We start from the raw sequence: 15,075 nt of genomic DNA on the forward strand, positions 1-15,075 counted from the left end.
TTGTCTCTCCCCTTGGGTGTTGGGCATAGTGCCTGTGTACAGAAAGGACTAGATAAGTGTCGGTCATCCGCGACTCCGGATCAGAGCCCTGGCCAGGGCTCTGCTGGGTCTCCCCACACTCTCTGGCCTGCAGGACTGTCCCCTCACCTTTTGCAGCCTTTGGTGGTGGTGGACACTTGCATCTAGTTCAGCCTGGAGACTCCGTTGCTTCCGCAGCTGGGCCTGCAGCAGAGCAGGGTCCCTCCAGCCCTCTTCCAGGGCCACCGAGTGCTTCTCCCTCAGCCACGTGGCCACCTGCACATACGCAGAGGACCAGGCCCAGCTCCCTCGGGCTCTCCCCCTACCCCCGAACCTCTGGGCTGCCCCGAGGAAGGCTGGCCTCTTCTTCCCCACCACAACCACTACCACCCCCCAACCCACGGGAACCTCGAAGGAATCCTGCAGGAAAGTCTGCAGCTGCTGGAGCTCCTCTAGCTGGCGGCGACGGGTCCTGGCTCGCTCTACCAGTGCCTCTTTCCTGCCAGAAAGAGGGTCTCATGGGCCTTCAGGTCCCTTCACCGGACCTGGAGCTGCTCCAGGGGCATGCACGTACCTCCCCATGGCCACAGCCCTTCTTCTGGACCAGTACGCCCGGAGCCCGGGGCTCCCTCTGAAAGGAAAGAACTTCTACTTCTCCTCTTCACTAGTGCCTATCAGGGGCTGATTGTGTCCCCCCACATTTTTAAGTTGAAGTCCTCATTCCCAGTACCTCACAGTGGGACTGAATCAGAGGACAGGGTTTTAAAGAAGTTAAAATGAGCTTCTCAGAGCGCCGCCAAGCGGCCATGTCAGGTGTCACGCACATGCAGCGATGACCATGTGAGGAGAGGGGAGGAGTGTAAGCCGAGAAGAGGCGCCTCAGGACAAACCCACCCTGTCAGCGTCTGGATTGAGGGCTTCCAGCCTCCAGCACTGTGAGAAAACACGTTTCTGGCATTGAAGTCACCAGTCTGTGGGATTTTGTCATGGCCACAGTAGCCAACTACTACAGCGTCCAAACCACTAGTTTGGATCATGCACTACCCTTAGGAAGGACTCTGAGCGGGTACCCACCCAAATATGTGTGTGTGTGTGTGTATCTCTCTGTACCAGTGTATCAAATACATTGCTGTACGCACAAAAAGAGAGATTAGACCCGTGATCTAAAAAATAAATAGGAACAAAACCCTAACACTGCCCACATCCCTGTCGTCTCCACACCAGCGTTGAGTGGAAACTTCTCTCCTCCCGCTGGGGCTACCAAAGGGTGTGGGGGTGGAGGTGCAGCGAGGCTTGGTGGAATGGGAACTGCCGCCTCCCCAGAGGATGCCAGAAGCCCAAAGGGGAGGTGTCACGGTGGCACTGTCCCAGGGGCAAGTCAGACCACCAGAAACTATCTAAGGTGATCAGGGGGGCCACGAGGGGAGGGCACTGACAGAGACCAGCAAACCAGCGTTTGTCATCTGTCCATCAAAGGCCTCCTGGTAGCGAGGTGGGGGTCCCACGAGCAAGGAACAGGAGCAAAGGGCCCATCCCCCCCCACCCCCATCAGAGGGCCTGCACAAGGGCTGACAAGCATGTGGACCCCAGTGGGGCTCTCTGGAAAAGGCAGAGACCCCTGCCAGTCTGAGAGCCGGCTTTTGGCCACATCCATCTGGCTCTAAAAGTCTGAGAAGCTGGATGACTTAACTGAACTGGACGGGCTTTTAGGAGGAAAAAAGGAAGAGCCTGGTGTCTCATGAGCTGTGCTGGGTTCATCTAAATGGGCGTGAGAAATGTGCCGACCTGCATGAGTGGAAGGCGCCGTGCTAAGACATCAAGGGTACCTTCTCAATCCTCCACTACCTGAAGAGGCAGGCATTGTTACCCCATCCTTGTAGACCTGAAACTCTGTGAGGCAAGTGCCCCAAATCCCACCACAAGGGGGCAGCACAGGAACTCAGGACACTGGCTCATGGACACTTAACCACTGGGCTCTGGCCAGGCCCTTCCATTAGGTTGCCCCTTCTTCAGTTTCCTGGGACACGTTTCTTGGTACATCTCCCTTTCATCTCCCCTGGGGGGCCACATGCTGGGCCAGCAGAGGTGCTTGACATTGACCTCAGCCCCCGGAAAACGCTGGGGAGTTTGCTGCACCACCCCACCCACAGCCCAGAACCAGATGTACCTCAGGAGCATGGCCTGGCACCGACCCAGGGCACCCTGGGCCTCGGGGTACCCAGCCTGGTGCAGCCTGCGGGCCGCGGCCTCCAGCGTGCTCATCTTTTCAGCCTGAGCCTCCAGGCCCCGCTCCAGCACCTCGTGCTTCCTCAGGAGGGTCTCTGCAGCGGCCCAAGAGTCCTGGCAGGAGCAGGGAAGCTACTACCATCCGTGGGGCTGCCCCTCCCATCCCAATCTCTCTGCTGGCCATGCCACCCATACTCACCCACATGATGAGCCCTCTGCCCAAACCCATCCCTCTGAGGTCTCAGGGCTGCGTTTGGCTTTAGGACAGTGATTCTTAGCCAGGGAAGGTACTGAGGATGATGTCAGGGTCATAATTTTCAGGGCACATGGAGCTTTTTCACCCAACAGGAACACCCCCGCCTCTGTACTCTTTTAAGACTGTGTCAGCAAGGAACCAGCTGGCCCCTGATTTTTCTAAGACACCCCCCCGCCAAGTCAGGCTCGCCGGCCACAGGGGTTGGGATGGTGACTAGAAGAGCAAACCTTGGGGGAGGGACATGAGGAGGGCAGAGGTAAGAAGTCGTGGGAAGGAGGCAAGAACAGGTCAAAGGATGCACGCCCACCCTCTCAGTTCCCGGGACATTCCCTGTGGAGCTGAGCACCAGGTGCAGGAGAACCACAAACATGGAGGAGTGGAGGCTTCAGGGCTGCAGATGGTAGAGGATGGGGAGCCCTCCCCTGCCCCCGGGGCCTGGGGAGCTCAGACAGCACTTGCCGCTGCTTTGGTAAAACCTGGGTCAGCACCCACCCCGAGACCCTTGCTAGTGGGGCAGGCCTCCTGACTGCAGAGCCAAATTTCCATCTGCTCCACGGAACTCAGAACCAGCTGTCAAGAAAGGAAAAGGCAAAAGGAAGTGAGCAGAGGCTCCCCTTGGTGTAGGTGGAGTGAGCCTGTGGGTGCCCTGAGGAGAAACCAGGGACCAAGACCTTGGCTCGAAAGAACACGTGCACAGCCGGCAGGACTTGCTGTGGGCCAGCTGGGCGCTGGGCACCGGGCAAAGCCTTGGAACAGTGGCCTCGGGGTTTGGCTTTGACCAGGGGCCGGTGGGGTTAAGGGAGGGCAGGATGGAGGCTGCCTACCTGAAGCTCCAAGGCCTGCTGCAGCTGGAGCTGGTGGTCCTGCCAGGCCCTTTCCAGGCTGTTCAGCTCCTGGTCTAAGCCAGCCAGGGCCTGGCGGAGGTCGGGGGGAGCTGGGTGCCCTGCTGCAAGCAGTCGCTGCCCGGTGCTTCGGGCCAGGCTGATGCGATTTGTCTTCAAGTCCAGCTCAGCCTGTCATAAGATGGGCCTCAGACCCCCGAGGCCAGGGCTCCCTCCATGCAAGGGAGGAGGCGTGAGGTGGAACACAGCGGAGTGGGTAAGATGGAAGAGGACAGAGGCCCGGGCAGGTGAGGGAGGAAGGGCTCAGAGAGAGTTGGGACAGGGCAGAGGCAAAATGAGGTCCCAGGGTTCGGCCTTCACCTTGAGCTCCTGGTGCTCCTCCAGCCTGCGCCGGGCCTCCGCAGGGCTGCTCGGGGTGCTTTGGGCCTCCATCTCCGCCCGCAGCCCCTGGGCCCAGACCGACAAGTGCCGCAGCTCGGCCTGTAGACTCTGAGCTTCGTATAAGGCCTCCAGGGACTCCCTCCTGCCCGCAGGGTTCATCAGCTAGCCCTGGAGCCTCCGAGCCTCTCCTTCCCTCACACCCACACCAATGCTCTCTGAATCCCCTTGGCCAGACAAGGGCCCAGGGCTGGGGATTAATAGGGGCACAATATCAATGGTTATTCGAAGGGTGGAAAAATGTTCTCAGGGGAGACCAGGGTTAAGGGGAGGGGGAGAGACAGAGAGGCTCCCAGGACTCAGTCTGTGAGGAAAAAGGCCCAGGGGTCCTTACCGCTTCTGGGCCCCCCTCCAGAGCTGCCACCAACTGTCTGTCACCTCCCGCTGCTTGCTGCTGAGGCGGTGGGCTGTCCCAGGGCTTCTTTGGCAGAAACGGCCCACCGCCCGCTCTAGGGACTGTGGGGAAAGCTGGGCTCAGGAGCTGGGGCAGGGAGGTAGGTGGTAGTCAGGGGAGCTCCAGCTGAGGGAGGCCCCTGGCCTCTAGGGGGCATACTGCTCAATGGAGTATGCTGACTCCCCTCGTCTGGAAGGCCTCCTGCCCTCTGTGGCCTGCCCAGCATCCCCCAGACAAGGTGTACCTCCACCTGGGCCTGGAGGAGGCCTATTTCCTGCTCCAACTCCTTGTGTTTCCGGATCAGCCTCTGCAAGCTCTCTTGATCTTTTCCATAGTCCAGGGCCTGGACCAGGGCAGCCTAGGAAGGAATGTAGCCTTACTGGTTTCGCCTTTTCTGCAGCTCCCTGCTCACTGCTGAGGGGTCACCAGCCATGGGGTTTCTGTGTGAGAACCAAGTACCCCACCTGATTCCCTTCCCTGAGCCCTCTGCTGACCAAGGTCCCTTCCTTCTGTGAAGAACAATTCCCAGGAGAGACCAGGGGATGGAGTTTCTTCTGACCCCATCATCTCTGTGTGCTGCTTCCACATACCATGTCTCAGTGGTCTCTCATTCCTTTGGGGGGAACTGAGCGTGGACAGAGAGCCAGGCCTGGCTGGCTGGGGGCAGGGAACAGAGGAGTAAGAAGAGTGAGGCAAGAGCCCCGTCACGCTCAGAACAGGGCACCATCTGTGTCGCATGGGACTTCTTGGGTGGTGAGGGGGCAGACAACTTCTTCACATGCCCCCCACCTCCCTGCCAGCGTTTAGCCCACGTTTCTCAGTGGTTGCTGACATGCTCTGGGGCCAAACACCTGTGCGCTCTGGCCATGCTCAGGGACCAGAGACAGAAGAGTATGTGGGGGAGCTGTGCTCTGACTTCTTGACCCACAGTGTTTCTAGAAGCCAGGTGGGCCAGCCTCCAAGCCTGTAATGGGGGCTTCTTGGGCCCAGAGTCAATAGCGAGAGAGCCCCTGGCAGACCCCTCTCCCTAGCCCTGAAGGACCCCTAGAAGCATCTACCTCCACTACCCAAGCTGAAGAGAAGGGGGTGCAAGACGCAAGGGAAACTCTGGGTGGGTGCCTTGCCCCCCAGCTGCCACAGTCTTTTGCTACTTACCTTCTCCCCAATCTGCTCAGTGACACCATCCAGCTCTCGGGACAATGTATGTATCTCCAGGGCCCCCTCAAGCTGCTGCTGGTACCAGAGTAGGTTGCCACGGAAACTCTTCCACCTGGGAAGGGAGGCGTAAGGCTTAGTCAGAGATGGCCCTCCAGTCCCCTCCCCTAGACCCATGGCGTTCCCGTCGGGGACTGGCCTGCTGTTCAGCTGCTGTCGCCGCTTGTGGATGGTCTTGACTTGCTCAGGATCCAGGTTCCCGAGCTTCAGGGACAAGTCACTGATGCTCCTGATGTGGATGTCATCCACGGTGTCCTGCAGGGGTGAAGGGTGAGGGCACCCGGGCAGTCACAGCCCATGGAGGGTCTGCCTCAGCCCAAGAGAGGATGAGGAGCGGCGTGTTAAATTGCTCGGGAAAGCAAGTGATAAGAAAGCACGGAGAAGAGTTGAGAATAAGAATGGACAAGCAAAGCAAAGCAAGTGGTGGAATGAAATGGCAAGCTGGGATCTCCTGGTGCAGGAGCGTCTGCACCCCTATGCGTCCTGGGCGGGGGCTGTTAGTGAGAGGGGCTTATGGGTCCACTGGGCGGGGTCCCCAGCCACAGGAGGGAGTGCAGGGATCCTGCCCCCAGTAACAGCAGCTCATATTCAGAGAGCTGGTTAAAATTCTCCAAGTGCTTCTGAGGAAGGGTCTCAGCTGAGCTGGGCAGGGGAGGGGCTCGCTCTCCTTCTACATGCACCAGAGCAGAGCCAGAGGCTACCATGACTGGTGTGTGGCAGGCCCAGGATCTGAGCCCTCCTCTTTGGGTCTCTCTGGTGCTCCCTCTACCACAGCACCCGGCAGGGAGGCTGTGAATTCCACCAGCACCAAAGGGGAGCTCCAGGCAAGAACCTCGGCCTTCTAGAAATCGGATGTGCTGACACTGGATGGAGGAAGGAGCGTGTTTGGTCTCCAACACCTGACTGTGACTACATTTGTCCCATTTCTTTCATCTAGAACACAGGAGAGAGATTTTGGGGGTGCGTGTGGGGGTTTGGTGAGAAGAAGCCGAGAAGCTGAATGAAGGTTCTAGGCAGCTGGAGTTTTCAGTTGGATTGTCCACTCCATCCAGGCACATGTGTATCTTTTTTTTTTTTTTTTTTAATTTTGAAATAATTATAGATGCACAGGAAATTGCAAAATTGCAAAATTGCAACAACAACAATAACAATAAAAATAGTATAGAGAAGCCGCACAATCCCTTCCCCCAGCTTCCCCTGAGGGTAAAAGCTTATATGACTGGGGCACAGAATGGACATGCTAACTGCAGACTCGACCACGGGTTTGATTCAGAGTATGTCAGTTTCTGCACATGTGCAACTGTGTATGTGTGGTGGGGAGGACAGTTCCTGGCAGTTTCAGCACAAGTACCAATTCATGTGACCACCACCACTCATTCTGGCTCTCTTACCTAGGAAGCAAGCATTATCCTCATTTTAAAGACGTAGGAACTACGACTTGATGAGATGAGAGGGCTGCCCAAGCACATGCACGTAGTGAGCCTGGGGCAGTGGCTGGAGCCCTCCCCTGACCCATGCTGTCTCACTATTCTGAGCAGTTCTGTCCCCCTCCTCCCTCCGACCCCATACCTCGGCCCAGAGTCCTGGGAGCTCCCGGAGACGCTTGCGGAGCTGCAGACAGTGCTCAAGGTCCTGGCCCTGCTCGCCCAGGTTCACCATCGCCTCCTGCAGAGGCCAAGGGGTAAGGGTCTGGGATGGCGCTCTGAGCCCCAGCACCAGGGCAGCCAGCTCCTGGAGCAGTGTTGGGGCAACTGTTTGCTGGGGCTCCCGCCTGTCAGGGAGCTGGGGAGCAGCAGGCCTGTCCTTGTCCCCATCTCTCAGCCCCGAAGCCTTACCCCCAGCTCTGTCCCTGCCCGGCTGGGTCTCACCATCTCCTGGATCCAGGCATCTGTAAGGTCAGCTCTCCGCAGGAACTCCAGAAACTTCCACCTGTCCTCCAAGTCCTGGCCCCGGAGAACCACTGCCTGCCTCAGCTTCCGCCAGTGTTCCTGCAGATCCTGCAGCCTCTGGGAGACTTCTCCTGCCTGAGGCGGGCTCTGTGCTAGGAGAGCCTCGCCATCCTGGGAGAGAGAACACCCACAGATCTTGCCTACGTGTCACCCCTCCCCCTGCCTGAAACCCTCCTCCTTGGCCACCCAAGAGCCCACACTTTGGAGTAGGACTGGGGCCGAGGGCCTGTTACCTTGGTGACAGAGGTTATGACCTCCTCGTGGGCCTGGATCTCAGCCTCGAAGGCCTGGTGTTTTCGCAGGAGCCTCAGTTTATCTTTCAGGTCCCCAGGAGGGATTGGCTCTCTCAGCTGCCGGACTCGCTCCTCAATCCAGTCCTGGGCCTGGTGGGGGTTGGGGTCATGAATCTCATTATGCTGGTTCTGCTTCAGTCCCCAGGGATGTCCCACGCACTCATTCTCAGCTGTGCCCAGGGAGTGGACTGTTGCCCCCCAGGGCGGGGTGAAGTCAAGCTGGATAGATGCCATCCAGTGCTTTAGCCCAAGAGGACATGCTCCAGGCCTGGCCCTGCCCCCAGCCACAGGGTAGGGCAGGACAGGGCCTCTGGAGGGAAAGGTGGCCTACTCTCAGGATACTTGGCTCCCTCCCTCTGCCTCCCTGGCTCTCTCTGACCTAGCCCTCATGGGCTCAGGAAGCAGCAGGATCTCTGTTCACAGTGTCTTTGAATCAAATGTTCTGGGTCCCAGCAAGGCCACTGGGAAATCCACTGAACCTTCCAGACTTCAGTGTCCTCATCACAGGGGTGTGGTGAGGCCTGAAGGAGCGTGGGAAGGTGAAGGTCATTGGTACCCTGTAAAATGTGGCCCAAGCAGAAGGCACGGGGTTGGGGGTGGCCCTCCGACCTGGGTCACAGCCCTGGTGAAGCCAGTCATCAGGAGACAGGTGTGCAAGGCTTGTCCCCGGCTCTCTGCCAGGTCCTTCACTTGAGCCCGATGCTCTAACACTGTGTGGAGCCGATCCTGAACGATGGGGCCCCCAAGTGTCTTCGCCTGCTCACACAGGGCTGCCTCCTGGTGGGGGGAGGGTCAGGGTCACAGTCTCCTATTCTCCCACGATGGGAGGCTGGCCCACAAGAAAGCCCTTCCCTCAGCCCAGCATGGCCCTTCTCTCTCAGCTGGTCCTCCCAGCAAGCCAGAACCAAACCCACAGCTCCCCTGTGACCATGTCATGGGGAGCCAAGTGGCTCTGGTGTCCCTGAAGCATGGCCCACCTCTTGAGCCACATACCCACTTCTGCTCAGTCAGCCCCAGCCAGGCACCTCTAGACCCACAGGCTGTCCCTGTACTCCGATATTACCTGTGGGTGCACACCAAGCCCTCCATGTTCCCCATTCAGAACTCTCCAAAGTCCCCAGAATCCACCCCCTTCCCTCCCCCATCCCCCAATTTCTGACCATGCCCAGTTCTGAGCCTCTTACCTTCTCATCTTGGGCAGTCAGAACATTCTGGAAAGTCTTGTGTTTGCGGATCAACTGCTCTACCTCTTCCACTGAGCTCCCCAGTGCACCGGTTTTCAGGGAGATCTGGATCAGCCCGTGGAGAAGTCAAATAGGCCATCAGGGACTGTCCAGAAACAGCTGGGCTCCCCGACCCCCATTTGCAGCCATGTGCACTGAGGCTGTGCCCAGTCTTTGGGCCTCCCATCAAGGAAAAAAGCTGAGTCCCAGGAGGCAAGGAAGCAAGTAGGGGGTAGAGGAGAAAGGGAGAAGGGGGCGCATGGGGACGTGTGTGGTGGGGCAGGGGGAGGACCTGCCTCCTGGACCGTGAGGATCTGGTCCAGGTGACCACACTTTCTGAGGAAGAGCTGCTCCCGCTGCATGGCCTGCAGCTTCTCTTCCTTCTGCTCCCAGGCCTGGAACACCTGCTCCCGTTCATCCCGCAGGGCTCGCAGCCCTTCCTGGACCTGGGTACAGACACATGGGAAGCCTGGGGAGAGCCGCCTGGACAAGCTGGCAGCTGATCTTGAGGGAAGCCCCTGACGAGAGGCCAGCGTGGCACGACGGGGCAGGGTGTGAGGTGATGGGGCTCAGACGAGGTCAGGGCAGGTGGGGGGGGCACCAGAGAAAGGGGCCCACCTCCTTGATGGGTGTCCCTACTACAGCCAGAAGCGCCTGCTGGCCCAGCTGCGAGGCCCTCTGGTGCAGCTCCTCCCGGGCCTCCAGCTCTGCCCGGAGCTGCCGGTGGCTGCTGAGTAGTGTGGGAAGGCCATGGCCGGGCTCCTGGGAGCCCTCTTGTCCCTGCAGCTCCCGCCATACAGCGGCCGCCCAGGAGGTGTAGTCTTGCACCTGTGGCCCCAGGAGACCCAGGGAGAGAGTTGGGTGAGGGCTGGGCTGGGCAGCAGAGAGCCGGGCTCCGAGGCCCAACTCCAGCCGGCCCGTGTCCACTCGCACAGCAGACTAACCGTTCCAGGGCAGAGCTTCCGCTGAGGCTCAGGGGCATTTTGTCACCAGGTTCCTCTGCTGTCATCCAACCTAATCTTTCCAGGTTCATGAAGTGTGCCTGTTTGCCAGCCTCCTCGTCCCCCTCAGCGAGGCTCCTCACCCTTTGCTTCTGGTGCCCCTCCTGCTTATAAGCTCCTTCTCTTCCCCCTTCCGTCTCTCCCCAGCTCACATGCTCTGCAGGGTCCAGGGCCTCTTTTGCCTCATGAAGGCTTCTCTGACACTGTGACACCTCGCTGCTCACCTTGTCCTCGGGAGATTTCTGCTTTAACACTTGCACACTGTCTTCAGATCCGTGTACACAGCATGAGAGCTGAAGGGGCCTTGGATCCTTGTCCAAACACCTCATTGCCGAGGTGAAGAACAGTCAACGGCACAGTGTGTGTGAGGGAGGACTCACAGACAGGCCTTGCTCAAGCTCACGCTGCTGGACAGTAGCAGAGGCAGATCCCCAGATCAATTCTTTTTGCAGGGTCAGAGTTTGGGCCTCCTGGTTTACCAGGCAGTGGCTCCGGGGACTTCTGAGACAGCCTGTGGCCAGGGCCCCCATCCCAATCTGACTTCTGGAGTTTGAGGCTTGTCCCCTCATCTAGAGAGGCTCCTTGAGGACAACCTAGTCCATCTTACCTAGCTTCTTCATCACCCTTCTCTCTCCATCCATGGACCCCGGTAGACAGTGAGACACAGATGTTCAACAGATGCTAGCTTATCCTGAGGTCACTGTCTAGTACATGTGACTCTCCCGTTATGGGCTGCTTTTCCTCCCCAGGCCTCACTGGGACCCCTGTCTCCTGACTGCTCTGTTACTCACCTGGGCTGGTGTTGACTCAAACCTAAGGAGTCCCTGCTGTGTCCCACGCACTCAGTGCCCTGACAGACAGACGGACCTGTGACAGACCTCCAGACGTACCCGTGTTCCTCTAACTCGTGTCCACACTGGGTTTCCCTCCAGAGCTGGAGGGCCTCAATAGCACACGCACGTGCATGGCAACACACACACACACACACACACATGAACACACACGCACGTACATGCATGCAGCCCAAGAGGACAGAGCCCTCACCGCTCTGTGGAAACGGGCCAGGAGGCATGCCTGCTCCAGCCGCGTCCTGCGCTGTTCCACGTGTAGCTTCAGGGCTTCCCAGGCCTGCCCCAGAGCCTCCTGCCTCTGCTGCACAGCCTGGGCCTGGGGCCCTGGCCCCAGCTTCTGAACTGCACTTGCAGCCTCTAGCAGTTCCTGCAGCTGGGGGCAGGGAGAGGAGACGGGGGTGGTGGGGGGAATGTCACGTCCTCCTGGAGACTGAAGGGCCTGCCCATCCCACAGAACCCTCCTCCAGCCAGGCCCTGCCATGCCCAGTAGGCCCAGTGGGAGGCCCTGAGAGAGCGCAGGAAACCCAGAAGAAGAGATAGACAAGGCTCAAGGGGGCCAGTGGAGGCACGGGGGGGAGGGGGGCGAGAAGGGGGTGAAGGTGGGGAGAGGCAGCCAGACTGGCTCACCTGCTGCCCAGCGCCCCTGAGCTCATGCTCCAGCTCTTCGTGTCTCCTCAGCTGAGCCTCCAGCCCATGCAGGTCTGGGGCCACCTCACTGGGGAGGCTTGTGGCTTTCTCCTGAGGAGAGGAGATGGCCAAGGCTGTCAGGAATAGAGGGTGCGACACCGAACTGGGGGTGTGTCCCCTTCTAGAAAGAATCCCCTTCCTCCCCTTGGGCTCGTACCTGGACCTGCGTGAGGGCTTCCAACAGATCTCTGTGTACTCTGAGGGTGACCTCAGCATCTTGCAGCTGGTGGCCTCGGGCCTGGGTCAGCTCCCACAGCTCCGACCAGGCAGCCCTGTCCCCAGGTGTGTGGAAGACCAACGGGATGTCAGCCATTGGCCCAGCATCTCATTCCACACTTGGCTGGTCCTGTCAGCCCTTGTCCTTTCCGGGCTGCATCCAGGACTGGCCCAGAGCTCCCCTTTGGAACCCCTTTCCTGCCTCAGGGCCTGCCTGGAGCCTTTCCAGCTTTACCACGAGTTCAGTCCTTCACCGCTGTCATGCTCAGCCCTTGATTTCTAAGCTTTGTGCTCCTTCTTCCCTCTTGTGTATTCCAGTCACAAATGTCAATCAGCTTATAAACATTCAAGGGCAGGAGCTGCATCTTCTCTCCATTCCTCAGTGTGCTCAGTCAACTCTCACTGAGTTTCTAAGGCTTCCACCAGGCGAGGCTCCATGCCAGGGGTCATGGACAAGTCAGGCCTGGCCTCAGAGCCCGCAGGCTGGGATTGGAGGTGGGGGGACCCATGCCAGCCAGGTGGCAGCTAGGCCGTCTTTGCACAGCTCCTTCCCCAAGTCCTGGGAGCCAGGAGTTTGGAAAAGTGTCCCTGAGGGTCCGGGCAGGTGTCCCTGATCTGCACACCCAGACTTGCCTCCCTTCACAGTCCGTGGTCACCAGGAGCTGGCTCAGCCTCCCTGGGGCCAGCGCCCTCTCCAGAATCCTTGCAGGCAGACAGAGCCAGTGTGGCCTTCAGAGTAGCCTGCCCTCTCTGAACACCCCAGGAGCTGCCTGCACAGCTCACTCCCCCAAGCCAGCACCCCCGGCCTAGCCCACTGGGCACTCACTGCAGGTGCTGCTGTGTCTGCCGGGCATCAGGGGCGGCCCTGTGCCCGAGCTCCTGCAGGCTCTCTGCCAGCTGCCGGCAGGCCGCCACCCGCAGGGCACCCAGCTCCACTCGCCGCTGAAACCTTGTGAACTCAGTGCAGAGGTGCTGAGGACAAGAGGGGAGTGGGTGACAGAGTGACCCCCCAGGAAGGCAGCAAGCAGCCTGGGAAGCTGGGGCCTCCTGATTGGGCAACGAGGGGTGGGACAGCCCCCGTTGCCTACACCTCCTCAGAAGGCCTGTCCTCGGCCAGCACTCATGACTCCCACAGCCCCCTCCTCCACAGTCCTTTGGGCCGGCCCACTGCCCCCGGCCTTCTCCCTGAGGGTGTCCTCCCAGCCCTATTCTGCTCACCAGGATGTGCTCATGGTCTTCTCCGAGGCTCTCCCCCAGCCCAGCCGCCTGCTTCTGGCTAGCCAGCCAGGTCCGCAGCTCCTCAGCCTCCCCCATGAACTCATGCAGCTTCAGAGTCCCCTCCAGCTCTCGGCCCCTGTGGGGACAGCCCGTGGTTCCTACAGGTTGGGGAGAGTGGGCCCAGCGGAAGCGGGGAACCTGAAGGAGCTTATTCGTGGTCTCTGTGCAAGCCTGTGGTTCTGGATTCAGGGAGAAGTAAGCCAGGGCAGGGCAGTGGGCTCATATGCAGGGAAGCAACCGGAGCTGGGAGCAGGGAGCTGGGGGCTGAGCTCTCGCCCAGCGGGCCTTGCTGTGGACTTGACGGAAGGAGGGGAGTAACCCCCAGCAAGGGCTCCTCTGACACATCTCTATGGGCTGGGGGGCCAGGCTTTCCTTCCAGCTCAGGGTCACGGCATGGGAACGGTCAACCATGGCTAGGCCCCGCCAGACCCAGAGCGGGTACAGCGCCCCCTTACCGTGTGGCCGCCCGTTCCCGCAGTGCCCGCAGCTGCTCCCAGAGCCTCTCCCGTACCACGCGCAGGTGCTCCGGAGCCCCAGGGCCAGCGAGGATTTGCGCCCTCTGGTCAAGCTTCTCCATGGAGCTCCAGCAGAGGGCCAGTTCCTGCTGCAGGGCCTGCCAGCACACACCGACCCAGGCCCGGTGCAGACTGGATGGCTCCTTCACCCACACACGCATCTTCCCCACCCTTCCCTTCAGCCACGGATCCTCAGACTCAACCGTCTGCCCATCTACATATCCACTAATCCACCCGTCCATTCATCCCCACCCCATCTGCCCAGCCATGCATCCAACATCCACCCACCCAATGCTCGTGGAGTTCTTACTGTGTCCTCAGAGGACTCACTATTTAGTAAGCGAGGTTAGGTGCTGGGTAACTGGGGCCGGGGGAGGGCGGAGGCAGGAGATATTGCACTAGACCCAGACAATACAGAAGACAGCGATGGCTGGCGTTAAGTGAGCTGCCCAGGACGTCTGGGACACCGAAGCCCCACAAGGGCACGGCCCCAGGCATGCCCTGCACAAATGGCTAAGAGTCCTCCATCCCAGGACATGGAAACACCAACCATGAGGGCTCTACGGAAACCACGTCCAGACAAGAGGACGCATCACTGCCAGCCGGAACCAGGGCTGCTGTGGGGTTGGGTTCAGAGCTGTGAGGTCCTGAGAGTCTGAGCCCAGGAGGAGAGTGCACTGGGCCTCCCTCCCTTTAACTGTGGCAGGGGAATGCTTGCCAGGGGAGGTAGGTATCAAGAAGGCATTTGGTTAACTCAAAGGGTGACATTCAAAGTGTGGGAGGAAGAACCCCGAGGAAGACATGGGAGAAGGTGCTGGGGCAAGAGAGGAAGAAGGCAGGGAAATCCTGAGCCCACAGGGTTGTCAATGGGTCAGGAGACTAAAGAAGGGGGCAGAGTTCTTCAAAGAGCTGTCTCTGAAGGAGGGGAGCCCTGGGGATGGGCAGGGGGCCCTGCCAGACTTGGGGGTTGGCAGGAAAAGAGTTGGCTGTGTTTTCAGGAAGAAACAGCAGGGCTCTGTGCCCCTGGGAAGGAGAATGTGCCCTTGGCGAGCATGATAGACCTCTCCTAGTGGCTCATCGTCTCCCCAGGGCAGGCTGTGTGCAGGCTGCCCGGGACATGGTACCTGGTTCTTCTTGATGAGCCTGGAGGTGGCTGCTTCCTCTCCACCACAGTCCTCACTGTCCACCAGAGGCTGCTTTTCCTTTACCCAGTCCTCCAGCTCCGATGCAGCCAGAAAACACTGCCAGGAATGAGGCCACCTCACCCTGATGATGTCAGCTGGGACCCTCCACCAACCCTTGGGGACATCGCACTAGGCTTTCCAGCAGCCCGTGCAAAGGATTCTGTGCCTGTTGGGGACTTGCCAGCTTCTGGGCCGGGGTTCTGCCAACTGACCCGCCCCCCTGAGAGGCCCAGCTCTTGCAGACCTCCCTCACAGTGTGACCCCGGGGGCTCTCCGTGTCTCACCTGTTGGAGAGCCACAGCCTGCTGCAGGCACTGGGCCTGTGCCTCCCACGTCCGCTCCAACTCAGCCCAGTGGCCCTCCAGCTTCTGGCATTGCTCCAGGACACGTGAGGCTTCGGGGTGCCCCGAGGCTGCGAGGCTCTGTCCAGAACCCAGCACGTGCTGTACCTGTCCCTGGTGGGCTCTCATCTCTGCCCCCAGCTCCTGC

At 59.7% G+C, this 15,075-nt stretch overlaps 1 protein-coding gene across 7 annotated transcripts in view; it reads right to left on the reverse strand.

Annotated features, from left to right (window-relative positions):
- The window catches only part of SPTBN5 (spectrin beta, non-erythrocytic 5), a 45,520-nt gene that overhangs the window by 9,804 nt on the left and 20,641 nt on the right, over positions 1-15,075 (reverse strand). For 5 of the 7 annotated variants that reach the window (XM_032343360.1, XM_032343355.1, XM_032343358.1 and 2 more), the window contains exons 25-49: positions 14,871-15,071; positions 14,527-14,643; positions 13,343-13,500; positions 12,828-12,963; positions 12,436-12,581; positions 11,551-11,665; positions 11,334-11,444; positions 10,900-11,079; positions 9,473-9,682; positions 9,151-9,300; positions 8,816-8,920; positions 8,241-8,408; positions 7,572-7,721; positions 7,225-7,449; positions 6,959-7,054; positions 5,529-5,644; positions 5,330-5,444; positions 4,419-4,532; positions 4,115-4,236; positions 3,703-3,865; positions 3,325-3,513; positions 2,993-3,070; positions 2,186-2,358; positions 427-517; positions 148-294 (exon numbers count right to left, since the gene is read on the reverse strand). In XM_032343360.1, coding sequence (XP_032199251.1) covers positions 148-294; positions 427-517; positions 2,186-2,358; positions 2,993-3,070; positions 3,325-3,513; positions 3,703-3,865; positions 4,115-4,236; positions 4,419-4,532; positions 5,330-5,444; positions 5,529-5,644; positions 6,959-7,054; positions 7,225-7,449; positions 7,572-7,721; positions 8,241-8,408; positions 8,816-8,920; positions 9,151-9,300; positions 9,473-9,682; positions 10,900-11,079; positions 11,334-11,444; positions 11,551-11,665; positions 12,436-12,581; positions 12,828-12,963; positions 13,343-13,500; positions 14,527-14,643; positions 14,871-15,071 — 3,576 coding nt within the window. The remainder of the gene's footprint in view (positions 1-147; positions 295-426; positions 518-2,185; positions 2,359-2,992; positions 3,071-3,324; positions 3,514-3,702; positions 3,866-4,114; positions 4,237-4,418; positions 4,533-5,329; positions 5,445-5,528; positions 5,645-6,958; positions 7,055-7,224; positions 7,450-7,571; positions 7,722-8,240; positions 8,409-8,815; positions 8,921-9,150; positions 9,301-9,472; positions 9,683-10,899; positions 11,080-11,333; positions 11,445-11,550; positions 11,666-12,435; positions 12,582-12,827; positions 12,964-13,342; positions 13,501-14,526; positions 14,644-14,870; positions 15,072-15,075) is intronic. The other 2 variants (XM_032343357.1, XM_032343356.1) reach the window with 1 other exon arrangement.

This window comes from Mustela erminea, chromosome 5 (assembly GCF_009829155.1).
Source record: "Mustela erminea isolate mMusErm1 chromosome 5, mMusErm1.Pri, whole genome shotgun sequence".
NCBI lineage: Eukaryota > Metazoa > Chordata > Mammalia > Carnivora > Mustelidae > Mustela > Mustela erminea.